This window comes from Gorilla gorilla, chromosome 12 (genome assembly GCF_029281585.2).
Source record: "Gorilla gorilla gorilla isolate KB3781 chromosome 12, NHGRI_mGorGor1-v2.1_pri, whole genome shotgun sequence".
NCBI classification, from domain to species: domain Eukaryota; kingdom Metazoa; phylum Chordata; class Mammalia; order Primates; family Hominidae; genus Gorilla; species Gorilla gorilla.
Window position 1 is genome coordinate 48,537,266 of NC_073236.2, and position 14,380 is coordinate 48,551,645.

Consider the following 14,380-nt stretch of genomic DNA (forward strand, 5'->3'; position numbering starts at 1 on the left):
TTTAAATTTCATTGCTATCTGCTCCAATCTTTATTTCTTTCCTTTTGCTTGCTTTAAGTTGCTCTCTCTTGCTCTCTCTCTCTCTCTGTGTCTCTATATATCCACCCCCCGCCCCCACTTTTTTTTTTTTTTGAGTCAGAGTCTTGCATTGTTTCCCAGGCTGGAGTGCAGTGGCGCCATCTCGGCTCACTGCAAGCTCCACTTCCCGGGTTCACAACATTCTTCTGCCTCAGCCTCCCAAGTAGCTGGGACTACAGGTGCCTGCCACCACGTCCGGCTAACTTTTTGTACTTTTAGTAGAGTTGGGGTTTCACCGTGTTAGCCGGGATGGTCTCAATCTCCTGACCTCGTGATCCGCCCGCCTTGGCCTCCCAAAGTACTAGGATTACAGGCATGAGCCACCGCGCCTGGCCTTCCACCCCCCTCTCTTAAGGTGAAAGGTTAGATTACTGCTTTGAGACATTGCTTCTTGCCTAATATAGTCAATTCACACTAAAATTTCCTTTAAGCATTGCTTTAGCTGCATCTTTCTCATTTTGACATGTTGCATTTTCAATTAGTTAAAAATAGTTTAAATTTCTCCTTAAGACTTCCCTTTCCACCCCCGAATTATTTATAACTGCTGTCGTGGCCCAATAACATCCTTTGTATGAATTTTATTCTTTGAAATTTATGGCTCAGTAAAAATAGTGTTCTATGTACACTTAAAAAGGATGTGTATTTTGTTGTGGTTGGGAGGAGAGTATCATAAATGTCAATTAGGTCAAGTTAGCTAATTGTGATCTGCAGATCATATATATCATTATTGGTTTTCTGCTTACGTGTTTTATCAATGACTGCAAGAAGGGGGTTGGCATTTCCAACTATAATTATGAATTTGTTTATTTCCTCTTTCAGTTTTATCCATTTTTTCCTCAAGTATTTTGAAAGTTTTTTTTGGTTGTTGTTCTGGTGCATACACATGCAGGTAGCTTCCTAGCATGACCTGGAAATTTCACAAATAGAAAACAGGCAACAGTGTTATATGATCATGAAAGTTTAAATTGGATCAAAATAACTTGATGAAACCGGAAAATTTTTCATATGCATGCCAAAGGAAAACAGTTTTTTTCTTTTTTTTCTTTGAGTTTTCCCCAGTGGGACTTGTAACTGTTACAGAGGCAAGACTATGTATACATTTGCTTCTCAGTCAACTATTTGCAAATTTGTGACACAGAAGTTATTAGACTACATAAGAAAGAACTGCTATATATTCTACATTTATAAATATGTATCTGTTTGTCATATATTTATGATAAAAGTGTTATATGTATCAACATGTTTCCTTTTTCTTCAGCTCTTTTTATATTTTGGCTTGATTTAAGCTTGATTTTATAAGTGCTGTGTTACACTGTTAATGAAAATTAAAGTTTCTCTTGATCTTAGTTAGACACTTTCCAGGTACCTGTATCAGAGACGTAGACAAATGTCACAGTCTAGCTCAAGGAAAGAAACAAGAGGTGATCAATAGAAATTCAGTAATTGATAAAAAAGAACCCCAGAGCCCTTACCATGTGCCATTCATGAGTGCTGCATTGAACAGGACAGATCGACACTTGCCTTCACCAGCTGTCAGTCTAATTGCCCCCAAGGACCTTCTAATTTTCTTGACTTGGGCCTCCTTGCACCCTCCATGGTCTCTGGCCCACCTCATTGTCCCCATTATAGCTCTGCAGCTTGTTTCCTTTCCTCCTGCTTCTTTCATTCCTGGTCTCCCCACATCACAGTAGGGGGTTGACCCATGGAAAATCTGGTCATAGGAATCACCAGGAAGGCAGTGTCCCAATTAGGGGAAAGAGACTGCCTTTACTTTAACACAAGCCCAGGAAAAAGTTGGCACATTCTGCGACAACGTTCTGGTTTTCTAGTTTGCTCCTAGTTTACTGTCCCTGCTACCTCTTCTCCAACTTGTAAGGAAATAACTTCATAAAATTGGTTGGAGCATGACAAAATTTTATGCTGACTACCTCCCCCCAACACACATCTTTTCTTTTTCTTTTTTTTTCTCTACTAAGGGTGTCACATCTTGGTTGTAGGGCCCATCTCCTAACTTTCCATGAATGTAGGCAGCCACTCAATTGGTTTCAAGGTTCAGGGTCTGGGTAAGTGGAGGTTTGACTGGTTAGATGTTTATTCAATACATTTGATCCTACTCAAGTGCAAGGAGACTATACATCTTTAGGTGTACAGGTCTGGAGTTAGGTTAGCAGGAAATGGACAGTTTCCAGACTATCCTGAGTTCAAATCCCAGTCTCTCCACTTACCATCCTTATGAGCAATTACTTAAATTTTCTGGATGTGCATTCCCTTATTAGAAACAGAGCATGAGGCCTGGTGCGGTGGCTCATGCCTGTAATCTCAGCACTTTGGGAGGCCAAGATGAGCAGATCACTTGAGGCCAGGAGTTCGAGACCAGCCTGGCCAACATGGTGAAACCCCATCCCTACTAAACATACAAAAAAATTAGCTGGGCGTGGTGGTGGGGGCCTGTAATCCCAGCTACTCGGGAGGCTGAGGCAGGAGAATTGCTTGAACTCAGGAGTCAGAGGTTGCAGTGAGCTGAGAGCATGCCATTGTCATCTAGCCTGGGTAACAAGAGCGAGACTCCATCTCAAAAAAAAAAAAAAAGAGAAACAGAGCATGAATGTCAGTACAGATATACCTCAGAGACATTGCAGATTTGGTTCTAGACCACTGCAATAAAGTGAATATCGCAATAACGTGAGTCATAATTTTTTTGTTTCCCAGTGTGTATAAAAGTTATATTTACACTGTACTACAGCCTATTAAGTGTGCAACAGCATTATGTCTAAAAAATATACATACCTCTGTTAAAAATACTTTATGCTAAAAAAAAGCTAACGAGCATCTAAGCCTTCAGTGAGTTACTCTTTTTGCTAGTGGAGGGTCTTGACTTGATGTTGATGGCTGCTGACTGATCAGGTTGGTAATTGCTGAAGGTTAGGGTGGCTGTGGCAATGTCTTAAGGTAACAACGAGTTGGCCGCAACAGTTGACTCTTCCTTTCATGAAACATTTTTCTGTGGCATCTGATGCCATTTGGCAGCATTTTACCCACAGCAGAATTTTTTTCCAAAATTGGAGTCAATCCTTTCAAACCTTGCTGCTGCCTTATCAACTAAGTTTACATGATATTTTAAATCCTCGCTTGTTATTTCAACAATGTTCACAGCATTTTCACCAGGAGTAGATTCTATCTCAAGAAACCACTTTCTTTGCTCCTTCATGAGAAGCAACTCCTCATCTGTGAAAGTTTTATTATGAGATTGCAGCAATTCAGTCACATCTTCAGGCTCCACTTCTAATTATCGTTCTCTTGCTGTTTCCACCATATCTACAGTGACTTTCTCCACTGAAGTCTTGAACCCCTCAAAGTCATCCATGAGGGCTGGAACATCAACTTCTTCTGAACTCCTGCTAATGTTGGTATTTTGACCTCCTCCCATGAATCACAAATGTTCTTAATGGCCTTTAGAATGGTGAGGAAGATTTTCAATTCACCTAGGTCCCTAAGAGGAATCACTGTCTATGACAGCCATAGCCTTATGAAATGTATTTAATAAATAATAAGATTTGAAAGTCAAAATTACTGCTTGATCCAGGGACTGGAGAATGGTGGTTGTGTTAGCAGGCATGAAAACGACATGTATCTCCTTGTACATCTCCCTCAGAGCTCCTAAGTGACCAGGTGCATTGTCAATGAGCAGTAACATTTTGAAAGGAATTCTTATTTCTGAGCATTAGGTTTCAACAACAGGCTTAAAATATTCAGTAAACTATACTGTAAACAGATGTGCTATCAACCAGGTGCTGTTGTTTCATTTCTAGAGCACAGGCAGAGTAGATTCAGCATAATTCTTAATGGCCTTAGGACTTTTGAAATAGTAAATGACCATTGGCTTCAACTTAAAGCCACTAGCTGCATTAGCCCCTAACAAGAGATTCTCTCTGTTCTTTGAAGTTTTGAAGTAGGTACTGATGAAAGTCCTAGATGAAACCAAGGCTGTTTCACCTATGCTGAAAATATGTTGTTGACTGTAGCCACCGTAATCACTGATTTTAGCTAGATCTTCTGGATAACTTGCTACTTAAGCTGTAGCTTCTACATCAGCACTTGCTGCATCACCTTGCACTTTTATGCTATAGAGATGGTGTCTTTCTTTAAAAATCAAGAACCAATTTAGCCTCAAATTTTCTTCTGTAGCTTCCTCACTTCTCTCAGCCTTTGTAGAATTGAAGAGAGTTATGACCTTGTTCTGGATTAGGCTTTGGCTTAATGGAATGTTGTGACTGGTTTGATCTTCCATCCAGACCACTAAAACTTTCTCCATATCAGCAAAAGTCTGTTGTGCTTTCTTATCATTTGTGTGTTCACTGGAGTAGCACTTTTAATTTCCTTCAAGAACTTTTCCTTTGCATTCACAACTTGGCTAACTCTTTGACACAAGAGGCCTAACTTCAGCCTTTCTCAGTTTTCAACATGCCTTCCTCACTAGGCTTAATTACTTCTAGCTTTTTTTTTTTTTTAAAGCATTTCTAGCTTTCGATCTAGAAAGACATATGACTCTTCCTTTCACTTGAACACTCAGAGGCCACTGTAGGGTTACTGGCCTAATTTCAACATAGTTGTGTCTCAGGGAATAGAGAGGCCTGAGGAGAGGGAGAGAGATGGGGAAATGGCAGGCCAGTGGAGCAGTCAGAACACACATATTTACCAATTAAGTTCACTGTCTTATGTGGGTGCAGTTTGTGATGCCCCAAAACGATTACAATAGTAACATCAAAGATCACTAATGACAGATCACCATAACAGATACAATAATAGTGAAAAAGTTCAAAATATTGTGAGAATTACCAAAACGTCACAAAGACACAAAGTGAATATGTGCTGCTGGAGAAAGGGCTCTGATAGAATTGCTCAATGCAAGGTTGCCGCAAGGCCTCAATTTTTAAAAAGTGCAATATCTGCGAAATGCAATTAAATGAGGTATTTCTGTACCTACTTTGGGTTGTCAGGGGATTAAATGAATTAACACATGAAACGGGCTTAAGACAGGGCCCGGCATATCATACATGCTCCAGTGTGGCAGCAAGGAGCAGGCCCTCTGTGACCCTACTTTTAGGGTCCTAATCCTGATCTTGCCACTTGCTAACTATAACATTGAGAAGGCTGTTGACATGCTGTGCCTCAGTTTCCCCATCTATAACATAGGAATAATAATACCTGACTTAGAGGGTTATTAGAAGAATTGAATGAGTGAATATTTGAACATGCTTAGATTAGGGTCTGGAGGATAATAAATGCCCGATAAATGTTAGTTGCTATTGCCATCCCCCCCAGTACCCTCAAACTTTCTATCCCCCTGTCCCACCAATTACCACATTGTGATGATTTTTCCTCCTACATTGAAATTACTCAAAGCCTTCCTTCCCTGTCATCTCTCCCCGACCATCCCTGGTTGCACACTCCCTCCCCATTCAGCCTGGCCCTCTTCAAATCCACTCTCCAGGAATCACCAGCCCCCTACCTGAAATGAAATCTAAATTCCTACTTGCCAGCTGCCTCCCTCCTGGGGCCTTCCAGCATCTTCTGTACTGGGTTATATTAGTTTGTTCTTTCACTGCCACAAAGAACTACCTGAGATTGGGTAATTGATGAAGAAAAGAGGTTTAATTGACTCATAGTTCCACAAGCCTAACAGGAAGCATGACTAGGAGGCATCAGGAAACTTACAATCATCGTGGAAGGCAAAGGGGAAGCAAGCACCTTTTTCCCATGGCAGCAGGAGAGAGAAGGAGCAAAGTGGGAAGTGCCACACACTTTCAACCAACCAGATATCGTGAGAACTCACTCACTATCACAAAAACAGCAAGGGGGAAGTCCACCCCCATGATTCAATCACCTCTCGCCAGGCCCCTCCCCCAACACATGGGAATTACAATTCAATTCAAGATGAGATTTGGGTGGGGACACTGAGCCAAACCAAATCATGGGTCAAGCTCAAGCTCCCGCATGTGGCCCTGGGGTGCCTTCCACCTGCTGGGCCTTCCCACTTCCACCCCACCCCCACCTCTCTGTCCTCTACTGAGGCCTCCACACCCGTCCTATGCTTCTGCTGTGGCCTTTCTTATAGACATCTTTCCCCTCACACTCTTGCTTCCCTCACCTGATAATTTAGTGCTTATCTTTTGAGACCCAGTTGAGGCTGCCAACTTCTCTAAGACACTCTCCCTGAGCCCCTTCTGGAATAAGGAGCCCCCATATAAGCTTCCTGGAGCAGCAGCCTGGGCCCGTCTTGTCATTGCACTGTTACTTTTGGTTTGTGATTGTAAATTCTGTGAGCACAGCAGTTGTGAATCCTCAATTTGGCATCATCACACCTAGTAGCGTCTGGCTCTCTGCACAGATTAATTCACCTATGAAATGAAATTGCCTTGTGTAACTACATCACACCTGGCTGTGGGATTGCTTGGAGCTTTGCCTTTAAATCATGTGATCATCTTTGAAACATACATTTCTGAAGGGTCCATGAGGTAGCTGGCCAAGGAAGTTGGGAGCTGATATCTCCCTTTGGAATCATCTAGTGGGATTTGCTACAGGGATGAATTTCCTAACTTAGAAAATGATTAACAATTTTAAAAAATCAATATTTGCAGTCCACCAGCCAAAGTGAGTATTTTAGGGTCTGCCTCTCCTCTTTATTCCAGGCCAAATGGGCAGCTCAAGCAGTCCAGGATGCATCTCAGGCAAGGAGGGGCCACAGCACTGTCCCTGCTGCTATCTTTCAACTGGATTCACTTGTTCTCTTGGGCAATCTCCATTTACCCAATACCTGTAAGGGTAAAATTAAGAAAATAGCTAACACATATTCAAGTTCTTGCCATTTACCAGGCACTGTCCTAAGATTTCATGTGTAGTAACTCATTTAATGTCTCAAGACAAATCAACGGGACAGAGATTTTTCTGTCTTTGTTTTTTGATTGATGTTACAACAGCACCTGAAAAGATGCCTTGCACAAAGTTAGACTTTATGAATATTTGTTGAATAAATGAATGAGTGTAATAACCCTCCACAGTTTACAGAAATTCACCAAGTCTTCTCTTTGTTAAAAAATGAAGTTAAGGATAGTTAAGCACCTTAGACATTACTTATCCCTGCCATTTGTGCACTAGATTTTTAAAAATATGACTCTAATAGCTTATTGCCAAAAAGTCTTGTTTGGTCTTTTTATACAAAATAAACTTTTATAAATAGAATCTTGCCATCTCATTGACTTTATGGTTTTAGATATATTGTGGTATTTCTCATGAATCTTACCATGATGGTGGGTTCTTGATATTGTTTGCCTGTGTCCCCACCCAAATCTCGTCTTGAACTGTAGCTCCCATAATTCCCACGTGTTGTGGGAGGGACCCAGTGGGAGATAATTGAATCATGGGGCCGGTTTCCTCCATACTGTTCTCATCATAGTGAATAAGTCTCATGAGATCTGATGGTTTTATAAGGGGAAACCCCTTTCACTTGTCTCCCATTGTCTTCTTCCCTGCCACCATGTAAGACATGCTTTTCACCTTCTGCCATGATTTTGAGGCCTTCCCAGCCACACGGAATTGTGAGTCCATTAAACCTGTTTTTCTTTATAAATTACCTAGTCTTAGGTATGTCTTTATCAGTGGCGTGAAACGGACTAATAGAGTAAATTGGTCCCAGTAGAGTGTTGTGCTGTTGTAAACATATCCAGTGACTTTGAAACTGGGTAATAGGTAGAGGTTGGAACAGTTTGGAGGGCTCAGAAGAAGAAAGGAAAATGAGGAAAAGTTTGGAGCTTCCTAGAGACTTCTTAAATGGCTTTGACCAAAATGGTGATAATGATATGGACAATGAAATCCAGGCTAAGGTGGACTCAGATGGAGATGAAGAATTTGTTGGGAACTGGAGTAAAGGTGACTCTTTCTATATTTTAGCAAAGAGACAGGTGGCATTTTGCCCCGGCCCTAGAGATGTGTGGAACTTTGAACTTGAGGGAGATGATTTAGGGTATCTGGCACAAGCAATTTCTAAGCAGCAAGGCATTCAAGAGATGACTTGGGTGCTGTTAAAAACATTCTATTTTAAAAGGGAAACAGTATAAATGCTCAGAAAATTTGTAGCCTGAAGATGTGAAAGAAAAGAAAAACCCATTTTCTGAGGAGAAATTCAAGCCTGCTGCAGAAATTTGCATAAATAGTGAGGAACCAAATGCTAATCCCCGAGACAATGGGCAAAATGTCTACAGAGCATGTCAGAGACCTTTGCAGCAGCCCCTCCCATCACAAGCCAGGAGGCCTAGGAGGAAAAAATGGTCTCATGGGCCAGGCCCAGGGTCTTCCTGCTGTGTGCAGCCTAGGGACTTTGCGCCCTGCATCCCAGCTGCTGTAGCAATGGCTAAAAGGGGCCATGGTATAGCTGGAGGCATGGCTTTACAGGATGCAAGCCCCAAGTCTTGGCAGCTTCCACATGGTGTTGAGCCTGCAGGTTCACAGAAGTCAAGAATTGAGGTTTGGAAACCTCTGCCCAGATTTCAGAGGATGTATGGAAATGCCTGGATGTCCAGGCATAAGTTTGCTGCAGGGGCGGGGCCCTCAGGGAGAACCTTTGCTAGGGTAGTGTAGAAGGGAAATGTGGGGTTGAAGCCCCTACACAGAGTCCCCATCGGGGTACTGCCTAGTAGAGCTGTGTCCTCCAGACCCCATAATGTCAGATCCACTGACAGCTTGCACCATGCACCTGGAAAAGCTGCACTCACTGCCAGCTTGTGAAAGTAGCTGGGGTGGGGGGCTGTACCCTGCAAAGCCATGGGAGCAGAGCTGCCCAAGACCATGGGAACCCACCTCTTGCATCAGTGTGATCTGGATATGAGACAAAGAGTCAAAGGAGATCATTTTGGAGCTTTAAGATTTGACCACCCCACTGGATTGTGAACTTACAGGGGGCCTGTAGCCCCTTTGTTTTGGCCAATTTCTCCCATTTGGAACAGCTGTATTTACCCAATGCCTGTACCACCATTGTATCTAGGAAGTAACTAACTTGCTTTTGATTTTACAGGCTCATAGGTGGAAGGGACTTGCTTTGACTTGCTTTGTCTCAGATAAGTCTTTGGACTGTAAACTTTTGAGTTAATGCTGAAATGACTTAAGACTTCGGGGGACTGTTGGGAAGGGATGACTGGTTTTGAAATGTGAGGACATGAGATTTGGGAAGGGCCAGGTGTGGAATGATATGATTTGGCTGTGTGCCCACCCAAATCTCATCTTGCATTGTAGCTCCCATAATTCCATGTGTTGTGGGAAGGACTCAGTGGGGGCTAATTGAATCATGGGGGCAGTTTCCCCTATACTCTTCTCATGGTAGTGAATAAGTCTCATGAGATCTGATTGTTTTACAAGGAGGTTTCCCCTTTTACTTGGCTTTCATTCTGTCTCTTGCCTGCCATCATGCAAAATGTACCTTTTGCCTTCCATCATGATTGTGAGCCCTTCCCTTGTGAAACTGTGTGTCCATTAAACCTTTTTGCTTTATAAATTACCCAGTGTCAGGTATGTCTTTATCAGCAGTGTGAAAACAGACTAATACAGTTCTAACAGTTTGTTTAATCTGTTTTTTGAGTGGATGTAACCCATAAACAAATACCTTGCATTTCTTGAGACATCACCTATTAAATAAACATGTTTGGAAATGAGAAATAATTTTGCCTCAAGAATCCCTATTTCCTAATTTATCTTTTGGGCCACCATGAGTTTCTTATATCAGATTTTCTTAAGACATACTCCTCCTGTACTCTAAAACACACTGAACATGGAGGACTTCTCAGACTCCTTGGTTAAACAAATGTAAGGGTACAGCAAAGAGTAAGAGCCACTGGTGCACCTCTCCACCTGGCAGCTGGAAGTTTGGCTGGGGCCTCTCACAGTTCTTTTCTTAAAGACTATTTATTTCTTATTTCCCACCTATTTCCACCCCTGGGGAATGGGGAGAGATGGGGGTGTGTGTGATTGGAGAGGTCAATGGGGAATCATGTATACATTTTTTTAAATACCCATTTCTGAGATTCTCTGAGAGTCATTGTATTATAGTCACAGCCCGGAGCATGGGTGATGATAATATAGCATAGATGAAAATGCCACAAACTTCCTTAGGGCACTGACAGGAACATTATCTATAATGAAAAGAACATGCTGTTTAGGAATAGAGAGCCCTGGGTTTAAATCCTAGCTCTGCCCTCACACGTGAGGGACCTTGACTTCGGTATGTTTACTTCAGTTGAGCCTCAGTTTTCCCAACAACTCTATGAAATAGGAAATTATGTCTCCATTTTACAGAGGCAAATTCAAACCATAAGGAGATACCATTACATATACACTAGAATGACTAACATTAAAAAGACTGTAAAGACCAATTGTTGGCAGGAATGTAGAACAACTATAATTATTATACACCGCTGGTAGGAATGTAAAATTGCATAACCACTTTGGAAAATTATTTGGCAGCTTCTTACAAAGCCTGAAATGCATCTACCATATGACTGAGCCATTTCACTTCAATGTATTTACTCAAGAGAAATGAAGACATGTATTTTCTCTAAGAATTGTACATGAATTTTCATAACAGTTTTATTTGCAATAGTCCCAAACTGGAAACAACCAAAATGTTCATCAACAAGTGAATGCATAAATGAATGCGGTGAGTACATTACATAGACTAGAGTACTACTAGCAATAAAAAGGAACAACTACAAATATATATTGTAATGTGGATGAATTTCAAAACAGCATGCTGATTGAAAGAAGCAAGACAACACGTACTCTGCAATTCCATTTACTTAAAATACATCTCATCTATAGTGTCAAAGAACAGTTCAGTGGTTGCCTTGGGGTGGGAGTAAAGAAAGGAAAGGAGTGCAAAAAGACATGAGGCATTTTGTTCTGTAGCTTGATTGTGATGCTATTCTCATGGGTGTGTACGGTTGTCAAAACTCTTCAAGTGGTGCACTTTGAATGAATGCATCATTGTAAATATATTTCTCAATATTGTTGATTAGGGAAGAAGATAAGTTGTTTAAAGCAAAAATAGGCATGAGGTTTATCACACATGCAGAAGATCTGTATCTATATTTTATACATAATATGTATACATATCTTTATATATAAAATCTCAACAGTAGCAAAGTGGATGGGGGAGTGGAATTGAGGTATACTGCATTGTTGTAAAGTGCAGAATTTCAAGGGAAGTGGAATTAAAAAGTTACAAATACAAGAGGCATGTGAAACCTTTTGTGTGTGTGGTTAAAAGAAAATAATTTGGAACCTGATCCTATGTGTGTAGACCAAAATAAGAGGAGAGTTGAGCATAGGGCCCACTTTGTACTGGGTGAAGGGGTGCCTAGACAGATGTCAGCGTAAGCAGTGAGGCCTGTAAATGCATTGGAAGAAAAGTAAACTTGGACAGAAAGCAAAAGAGAGGTTTTCCAATGGGAGAACGATGTGGTGGAGACTCATGGTTGCAGGTATGGTCATGGTGCAGGGTGACAGTTTTGACAGACCCATGAAGACTTTGGTAGACTTTGGAGGAGCCGGTTTAATCTCGAGGTCTACATCAGATGCTGACAGGCCTCTGCTGTTCCTCTGGTTCGTGTTTGCAGGTATAAATTTTTTTGTTATTTTTCTTTTGACCTATTTGTCTTTATATTTTGAGTGGGTTTCTTGTATAAAGCATCTAGTTGAATCTTGATTTTTTAAAAGTCATGTCTGACAATCTCCAAATTAAATAGTACTGTTTAAACCATTTGCACCTAATGTAACTATCAATAAACATAGAGTTTTAGAATATTATCCTGCAACTTTTTCTCTATTTATCCCATATGTTCTTTGTTCCGTTTTCCCTCTGCTCTTGTGTTTCGTTGACTAATTAAATAATTTTTAGGTTTCCACTGGTAGCGTTTTAACTGTGCCACTGTTATTTTTTAGTGACTATCTACAGTTTAAAATCTGCATCACTGACATCATATTCTTTCCTCAAATAGCGTTACAGCACTTCACAGATAATGCTCCTTCACACATGTGCTGAGTGCACCGCCACTTCCATCACACGTGTCTGCTTTGTCCCGCAGGTATGCTGGGGCCCTCCTGGATGAGGATGTCTTCCAGGGAAAGGAGCTGGTCAACAGTCGCTCGCTGCAGGCTCTGGTGGCGGGGCTGAAGGCCTACAGCACCTGGGAGAACATCCGCTGCCTGCAGGACTGCCGCGAGTGCACTGGAGGCATGGTGAGCCCCAAGGCCTGCAGCCCCTGTGGGTCCCCACGATACAACCCACACTGGGGGAGCACTGTGGGGCGGGCAGATAACATGCTTCAGAGTCTAATAGAAATCCCAACTGCCCATGACTCTGGGTTCCTTCCTTACCAGCCTCATAGTCTTGTGTGTCTCCCTCATATGATGCTGCCAGGACTGATAGAATACATGTTTGTAAAATGCCTGGCCCATGAAGGCACACAATAAATATCATGAAACTTGGTGGGGCAAAGGTAGTAGTGGACAGTATGGGAAAGGGCCACTGAAGGTTCAGATGATCAAAGCTCTGCTCCAATGTTTTAATCCCTTGGGGAGAACACAGGAAATGACCCCAAGGGTTTCCCTCACCCCTGGTGAGGACACAGGAGGCAGAGCATTCAGAGACTTCCTGGTGTGTCTCCAGCCCCAGTCTCAGACTGGATTGTGTGGTGAGAAGCACAAGGTGTGAGAAATCCCAATATGAATATTTGAGGGAGTTGAGGGGGACTCTTGAGAGCAGCTGGATCTGTGTGCAGCTGTGAGAACAGAAGCCCTGCAGGACTCTGCAGGTCTCCACACCCATGCGGGGGTCCAGAGCCCATGACAAAGTGAACCCAAGTTGGGTGTCTGAGGGCAGGACACGCAGCATGAGGCTGTGGACCTGTGACGCGGTGGCACGGCAGGACTGCAGGATCAGCTGTGCACTTCATTCGAATGCAAGCCAGATGTGGCAGCTACTGGAACTCCAGACCACACCCCCAGAGGAGAATGGAAGGAGGGAGCCCCTGTTGGTCTTTGGTCTGAATTTAATGCTGAACTTCATCAAATATTTGCTTATAAACAGCACCTCTGAACATGAAGGGGAAGATGAAGAGTTTTAGCTTCAGAAGAGAATGGATCAAGGGCAAGTCAAGGGCAGCTGTAGAAAATAAAAGGGAAAGGATGAGTTTCTGGAAAGCCGATTCCCTGCCGTCCATGTGGAGCTAACGGATGGCACAGAGGGGCAGTGGTGAAGAGGGGCTGAGCCTTCATAAGAGGCAGAGCTGCGGGCACAGCCTGAGGGCCTCTCCCATGTGATCCATGGTGTTTGTCCACCTGAAAGCCAGCATGATCATTTCTTTTAGGTGGCTAAGTGAAGATGTGTCCCTGATGATGGTGGGGGATGGGGCATGTCTGCTTCATTCCTATGGGGTTTTTGTGTGGGGTCCACATGGAAAAGAAAGGGAATGGAGAATGAAATAATAGCTGGCCTAGGGTGCAGCTGGCCAGGAGCTGAGGTCCTCCAAGGCAGCTGGGGCAATGGCGCGATGTGACTCTCCTTAGCTAAGGAGGGCCCTGCCAGGGGGCTGGTTTCTACCTGCATCTCCAGGAGGTGGCTGTCCCTTCAATGAGCAGGCTGGGAGCAGCTGGGAACACAGCCCAGGGATTCGGGGGTAGAGTAAGAAGGTTAGGTCAGCAGGTAGGGGGTATGACCTGAAGTGGCCCCTCAGGCAGGGACAGCCCACACAGTGGGGCGTTGGGGCACTGCTGGGGGCCCTGAGCTCAGACACTGTGGCCTTGACAGGTGACTCAGCTGAGGGCTTGCACAGAACCTCTTGCAGGCTCCTGGTCCTCTGGGCTCCCGTGACTCATTCCCTTTCTCGCAGTTCACAGGTGGGCAGGCCCAGGGGTCTCTCACCCCCAGGCCTTCATAGCCTCCCTGCACAGAGACCCTCCTGCACCCTCTTGTCATCCTAACCCTCATCCCTTCGTCCTGGCCTCAGTGCTTGTTCTGGGAGGCCGTATTTCCCCAGGGTCAGTGCTGAGCCCTGGCAGTGCCACCCGGAACAACTGCCCTCGGCTGCTCTCCAGTGATCCAGCCTGTCATGTTCACCTGTGCTGCCGAGGACCACCCAGCAGTGCAGAAATAACCCCACCCTGTTAGAGAAGACGCAGTCCATGCTGGAATGCCAGCCCCCCAGGCACGCTGCCTCACAGAACTCTGCGCCCAGTAGCTCCTGAGCAACCTGGGGCA

The 14,380-nt window shown here is 43.5% G+C and overlaps 1 protein-coding gene across 2 annotated transcripts in view; it reads left to right on the plus strand.

The window, feature by feature from the left end:
• The window catches only part of ACOXL (acyl-CoA oxidase like), a 389,165-nt gene that overhangs the window by 190,640 nt on the left and 184,145 nt on the right, over nt 1-14,380 (plus strand). For both annotated transcript variants that reach the window (XM_055378293.2, XM_055378295.2), the window contains exon 12: nt 12,207-12,360. In XM_055378293.2, coding sequence (XP_055234268.2) covers nt 12,207-12,360 — 154 coding nt within the window. The remainder of the gene's footprint in view (nt 1-12,206; nt 12,361-14,380) is intronic.